Source organism: Malania oleifera, chromosome 4 (assembly GCF_029873635.1).
Source record: "Malania oleifera isolate guangnan ecotype guangnan chromosome 4, ASM2987363v1, whole genome shotgun sequence".
NCBI classification, from domain to species: Eukaryota; Viridiplantae; Streptophyta; class Magnoliopsida; order Santalales; family Ximeniaceae; genus Malania; species Malania oleifera.
The window spans coordinates 69,199,507-69,207,045 of NC_080420.1; the positions used below are offsets into that span (position 1 = coordinate 69,199,507).

The 7,539-nt window shown below is 36.6% G+C and overlaps 1 protein-coding gene across 1 annotated transcript; it reads left to right on the plus strand.

Annotated features, from left to right (window-relative positions):
* The first annotated feature begins 1,505 nt into the window (after positions 1-1,505).
* Positions 1,506-3,400, plus strand: LOC131153318 (D-galacturonate reductase-like). The gene is made up of 4 exons (XM_058105538.1): positions 1,506-1,894; positions 1,997-2,240; positions 2,642-2,821; positions 2,991-3,400. The coding sequence occupies exons 1-4, from the start codon at positions 1,581-1,583 to the stop codon at positions 3,201-3,203; spliced, it is 951 nt and encodes a 316-aa protein (XP_057961521.1). The 5' UTR covers positions 1,506-1,580; the 3' UTR covers positions 3,204-3,400.
* The last annotated feature ends 4,139 nt before the right edge of the window (positions 3,401-7,539 follow it).

Genomic DNA, 7,539 nt, shown 5'->3' on the forward strand with positions numbered 1-7,539 from the left:
TCTTCAAAACTCAATGTCGATAATAATATTTCCAATTTTAAAAATAAAATATAAAACTTTAAGGAGTTTCCATGGGATAATTTTAATAGTGAAGCATAGACAAGGATCCTTAAATTCAACATGTGAGTGACTCTTCATATTTCTTATAAACCTTAATTATTTATGTTATCATACTTTTATTTTCTTTTGTTATTGAGATAATTGATAAAAAGAAAAAGGAAAAACTTAAATTTAGCAATTTTATATTTTTACATAAGAACTAATTATCAATGTGTGTTTTTGTAGATTTTTTGTTACTAGTTATATATTTCAACTCAACCAACTACTGTGAGATATTTTCTACTTTGACCCACTTTAATTACATTCATTTTACCATAAAAGGTGTTTCACATGGTTACAACTTGTGCTATTCTTATAAGTCCAAGACCTTTCTAGCGTACGTTCGATATGGGATCACCACAAACTTCCTTGCCTAATTTCTGGTGACATATAACATTGGCCCATCTTTATGTAGGACCTACATGTCTCTATAGGGATTCACCAATATAGGTACCTCACAGTTCTAGTACCAAATGAAGTAGTTTGGTGCAGCTCTAGTGAGGCATTATTTTTTTTAGACCAGTGACCTTCCAATTTTGTTTTATAAAAAACACGTCACATAGGTGAAGAATGAACCATCTTTATAAGGGAAAACTATACAGGGGACTTGCTACTCCACGTGTTTTGTACATGTTTAACATCTAAAATATAGGCCTACGAACAAGTGTAGAGATAGATCCCCTGTAAAATTTTATATGCTTGATATTAATGATGTAGGACTAATTTGCACATGTTTAACATCTAAAATATAGGCCTACGAACAAGTGTAGAGATAGGTCCTTGTATAATTTTTCCTTTATAAGTCCAAAGTCTCCCTAACACATTTTTTGTGAGGTGGTGACACATAACAAGGTTTTTGCTAGGTAGTATTTAAGAGACACAATCAAATATAATATAAATTCATCACTCCTTGTTATTTGCTATTAACTTATTATAGTTTTCACATTAGCAAATGCCATATTTTTTTAAATATATAATTTTAAAATGAATAAATATAATCATTTATTTATCGCAGTCAATTCAAATGTCTGAACTGGTAGCCAGAAAAGTTCCTTCAACTTTGCCATGGATCATGGCGCAATGGTTCTCGAACATCCCGTGCGCTTTTATTTATTTATTTTTTTTTTAAAAGACGGTGCAGCACTAGTTGGGTTTCCATTGCACAGTTTTCTTGTATGGAACCCAACTGATGAATACATTCTGAATTGCTGCAATCTATCTGGGTGGTCAAAGTTTAAGATACCTGATGGCATTGTTTAGATTATGTTGAATTCGAGAACTGTTCAACTTTTGGAATTATGCCTAGTGACTCGATCGCATCCAATCCAATCATTTGCCGACAATCTTAACCAACCTGACTTGCCCACCATGCCCATTTCCAACTCTTACCTTTCAAACCGCATAATAATATAAGCCTATATCTAGAGGTTATACATTGCAAGCTGCCGGCAGGTGCGAAGACTCAAGTTTATTGCTAGGAAATGGCAAAGGTACCCGAGGTAAATTTGTGCTCTGGCAACCGCGCTATGCCAGTTGTTGGTATGGGAACCATGGCTAGTCCTCCTTGCACTCCGGAAATTACAAAAACGGCAATACTGGAAGCCATCAAAGCCGGGTACCGGCACTTTGATTCTGCTTTTGCATATGGATCCGAGCAGCCTCTTGGGGAAGCAATTGCTGAAGCTCTGCGTGTCGGTCTCGTTAATTCTCGCGAAGAGCTCTTCATTACTTCCAAGCTATGGTGCAGCTTTGCGGAGCGGGATCTTGTTGTTCCCGCCATCAAAATGAGTCTCCGGTAATGGTAGTTTTCCTCATTTTTTCCCATGAATGTGAGTATCACAGCTAGTTTTTAAGCAACCTTTCATGATCAAGTTCATTTTTTTTTTATTTTGTACAGGAATCTTCAGTTGGACTACCTAGATTTGTATCTGATACATTGGCCAATAAGATTGAGCCCAAAGGCACGTACGTCCCCAGTACCACCAGATTATGTATTTCCCATTGACCTCACCTCCGTGTGGGAAGGCATGGAAGAGTGCCAGAAGCTTGGTCTCACAAAGACCATTGGTGTTAGTAATTTCTCTACTAAGAAGCTGGAACAGATCCTGTCGTTTGCTAAAATCCCCCCTGCTGTCAATCAAGTAAGTTACATTGTTTTGAATGAAATGCATGTTTTTGGCCTTATATTTGTGTTTCTTCGAACGATATATACTGCAAAATTTTGTTGAGTTCTTCAACTGTTTTGACACCCATAATCACATGTTCAATCCAAATTTACACAAGTCCACACATGTCATCGAAGGCAGCTTAAATGTATTATTTTAATTCAATGCCTTGATTTGCCCTTGCTGTGGGGATTCGAAATGTATTAAATGATGAAAGCTTTCTTTGACTAGTAAACCATACATAAAAAGCATCTATATGTAATTTTATAAATTGATTATTAACCAAAAAATTATTGCTTATAAATCATGCATATTTTTTAAAGACTTTATAAACCATAATTTGTGATGCCTTACTAGTTTTAATTATCTTTTCTAAGGTGGAGATGAACCCATTTTGGCAGCAGAAGAAACTGACAGAATTTTGTAAGAGAAAGAGCATCCATGTTACTGCTTACTCCCCAATGGGTGCAAATGGAACAAAATGGGGAGACAGCAGGATCATGGAGTGCGAAGTGTTGAAACAGATCGCCAATGCCAAAGGCAAATCCACTGCTCAGGTCTGTCCTTCCATGCTCTTTAATCACCAGTTTTGCAATTTGTTTCATCGAAATATGTAAGATTTCCCACTTGCACAAACAAGTTAATCGAAAGCAATTCACATGAGCTCGCTCTGCGTCCAATTTAAAAAGGGTTTAATTAATCGCAATAATTGTACTAATAATGCAGATATCGTTGAGGTGGGTGTATGAGCAAGGGGTGAGTTTGGTGGCCAAGAGCTTCAACAAGGAGAGGATGAGAGAGAACCTCAAAATATTTGAGTGGTCATTGACAGAGGAGGAGTCCAAGAGGATCAGTGAGCTTCCACAGCACAAGGGAGTATTGTTTGCGTCTATATTGGGACCCCATGACCCGGTGCTGGAGGCTGATGCTGAGCTATGATTACGCATTCTACTGCGAATTATTCTTGTTATACATTACGTTGTTTTGAACCATACATTCACCAGGTGTATATATTGACCATTGGAGAATTAAAATAGAGGATGCACTGGGTATATGGGGATTATATGTAAATGAAATCTGGTTCTCTCGTTTTAATGTGTGGAATAGATAATAAACTAATAAATTAATTACTCTAATGTTTGTCTATTATTATTATTATTATTATTATTATTTCTATTATTATTGGGATCAATAAGTAATGACAATTGAGAAAATAAATAAATAAGAAAAGAAAAATGCGAGAAAATAGGCACAAGATTTATAAGGTTTGATTTATAATCTATATCCACCGGCAAAGATGACATGATAACTTCACAATTGGGAAAAGATAGATTACAAGAGCATTTAAGATGTTATGCTCTCTTGAAAACTTCATAAAGACTTAGAAAATCATCTATATATACACTTCATAAAAATATAAGTCCCTCTCAAATCCAAGAAAAACCAAATTAACTCTCCCTCAAATAAGAGATACAATTTAAATTCCCTTGAGGTCAATTTTCTCATTAATCTTTGCTAGCTTAAGTGGCTACATGATCCTAATTGTTGTATTTTGATGACAACAACCTATTTGTGGTTCTAAGTTAAACTAATCTTTGCATACTAAATTGTGGTAGGTATAAGTGGTAAAATCACAAAGATACTGGTTCTAGTGCAAATGTCAAGCGAATATTCTCATAGGCAAAGATTGAGTGGACACTCAAATAGGCAAAGATTAAGAGGACACTCAATCAGAAGAGTTCAAGCACATACTAATGGAAGCTAATGTATAAACATATGTAACGGGGAGTGTTTGAGGTAGTATTTCCTATAACTCTTGTACTTCTGTTCCACACATGTTTATTGAGCAAGAGTGAGCAAATTGCATATGCATTGTAAAGATGCGGAGAATTATAGCAATTAAATAATAAAAGAAAGGAGATAAAAGGAAAATTTCAAGGGGGACTCAGCAGTGTCTCGTAGACGAGCGCAAAGTGTTCGTCGACGAGAAGCCTTTTTGGGCACATCGACGTGGATGTGAGTCTCGTCGATAAGAATTTACCAAGAGGGTTATTCTCAAGGTCTAAACTTCGTCGAGGAGGGTGAAGTGTTCGTCAACAAACCTCCTTCTTGGTATCGTCGACGAGGCGATGTGACTTGTCGACGAAGACATGTGGACAATTATCTATATAAGGCCAAAAACATACTTTTTCTGAGGGATTCACATGCAGAACTCTCTGTCTCTCAATCTAAAAGTTTGTCTCCATTTCCTTCTCTCTATATTTTAGGCTTCGTTCTTCGCCGGTTTCACGATCAGAAGCTGCCACGCCACTCCTGAGAAGATTCTCTTCAAGTATGCAGGAGTAGATTGTTGGTTAGGTCAATTTGGGCACCATCCCAAAATTTAGGTAAGTTGGTTATTTTAAGTTTTGTAAGGTATTTAGTATTTCTAGTCTGAGAAAAATATATTAGGTGATATAATATAGGAGTTTTGTGGTGAAAATGTGAATTTCAGGGTGTTGAGTTAGGAACATACACAGTAGCAAGTTTGGTTAATTTTGTGGGCTTTTTAGTAAGTCAGGTAAATGAATAAATTAAGTCAGCATTTTCATTAAATTATTTATTATTACACAACTTTTATTTTCAGAAATTACGTATGATATAATACAGTGATTAGGAATACTTCTATTGAACAGGCAAATGGATTTTATACATTTTAGTAGAAAACATGGTTTCAATTCAGATTTTATATTTAGAATAATATTCACATTTGGGTGGCATGAGTATGAATTTCTTTGAAAATTATGTTATACCAAAATATTATGATTTCTTAGAATAAGCATGTTATAATAGTTTTCAGAAAAACCATAAAAATAGTACAATAACTATGGTTTTTTAAAAATTACGTTAACAATGTAGAAATATCAAGATTCAGTATGCTATGTTTTATGCCGGTGCAGATGTCGTGATTTATACGATATGATATGCTAGTGTAGATGCCGTGATTCATGCGATATGATATGCCGGTGTAGATGTCGTGATTTATGTCGGCATGGATGTCGTAAATATGCATGTTATGTCAAGATTCAAGAAAATATGATCATGTCAGATATTACTATGAAATATGAAACAGTTATGTATCAGTATTATGAAATGTATTATATATTATCAGAACCCAGATGGTTTAGTTTAGTTTCATGAAGCACGGTATCATGGCTATATGTTCAAGATTATGTTTATGTTAGTGCTACCACACATCTCAGATAGAGTGCGGGAGACAAAATCTAGTCGAAGCCAATGGAGGAGAGGAAATTATGGTAGAGGACAGAGGTAGGAGAGTAGGGCTTGTGAGGTTCAAGGAGTGCAGACTTACCCTGCATGTCAGATACGTAGAAAAGGACACTTGAGAGAGTGTCGAGTGGGGAGAGGCATCTGCTATTGCTGCGGTAGACCAGAACATTTGGTGCAAGATTGCCTTACACCACCTGGTACTATTCCTACTCCCAGACCATACCATGGAGGTTATCAGGCACACCGTGGAGGCCAGTAAACGAATGTAGCTCTGGAAAGTGTATATGCTTTGACGTCGAGAGACGTAAAGGTCATAGGTGAAGTCGTGACAGGTACCCTTACTACTTTATCACATCAAACTATTGTTTTATTTGATTCAGGTGCCACCCATTCCTTTGTGTCTGCGTGATACTTTAAATTGTTTGGTGTTGAGACACAGTTATTAGATGTGGAATTGTTAGAAACAACACTAATAAGGTTAGTGGGGAGGTATCGTAGGGTGCTCAGGGGCTATGTAGTAGAAATTCAGGGGAGACTATTACCAGCTGACCTAATTGTGCTAGATATGCATGGATTCGATGAAATACTAGGTATGGACTTGCTGCCAGCTAACTATGCTGATATTGACTGTCATCTAAAATAGGTGATATTCAGACCACAGGGAAAGCAAGAATTCAAATTTATGGGGTCACAGGTGCATTCCCCTCCTCAATTAGTGTCAGCTATACAGGCGAGGAGATTACTCCTTAATGGATGTCAGGGGTTTATGGCCTATGTACATAAGGTAACAGGAAATGAATTGGAGCTTATCGGTATACCGGTGGTAAAGGAGTTTCCATATGTTTTTCCAGATGATCTACCTAGGTTGCCTCCCGACTGCGACGTAGATTTTTCTATCAACTTACTTCTAGGCACGACGCTGATTTCTAAAGCCCCTTATCAAATGACTTTAACAAAATTGAGAGAATTAAAGGATCAGTTATAGGATTTATTGAATAAAGGGTTTATCAAACCTAGTGTATCACCCTAGGGAACTCTAGTTTTTTATTTTTATTTTTTTGTGAAAAAGAAAGACGAGACTATGAGGATGTGCATAAATTATAGGGAAATAAACAAAGTAACAATTAAGAATAGGTATCCTCTACCCTGTATAGATGACTAATTTGATTAGCTTCAGGGTAGACGAGTCTATTCCCAAATCGACCTTCGATCAGGTTATCACCGGGTGAAAGCTAAAGTAGAAGACGTTTCAAAGACAGCTTTCAGGACTACGTATGGGCATTATGAATTTCTAGTTATGCCATTTGGTCTGACAAATGCTCATGTTATATTTATGGATTTGATGAATAGAATCTTTCACCAGTATTTAGACCAGTTCGTAGTGGATTTTATTGATGATATACTGGTCTACTCGAGGAGTATTGAGGAGCATAAGACGCACCTAAGGTTAGTACTTCAGATGCTCAGAGAAAAGAAATTGTATGCCAAGTTTAGCAAATGTGAATTATGGTTAGAGAAAGTTGCATTTTTTGGGCATGTTATATCAGGGGATGGAATTTCAGGAGATCCCAGAAAAATAGAGGTAGTGGTGAATTAGGCTAGGCCAAGGAACGTACAAGAAATTAGGAGTTTCATGGGAACGGGATATTACCATCGGTTTATTGAAAAATTCTCAACTTTATCAAGGCCTTAGATGCGTCTAACCAGGAAAAATATCAGGTTTGAATGGAACAATGATTGTGAGCAGAGCTTCCTAGAATTGAAGCAGAGGCTCGTCACTGCATTAGTATTGACTATTCCATCGGGAGGTGATGGTTACGTGATCTACTATGATGCATCTTTTAGAGGGCTCGGGTGTGTAGTGATGGAACAGGGCAGAGTGGTAGCATATACCTTTAGAAAATTGAACGAATATGAAAAGAATTATCCCACCCGTGATCTAGAATTGGTTGCAGTGGTTCATGCATTGAAATTTTGGAGGCATTATCTGTACGGAGAGAGATGT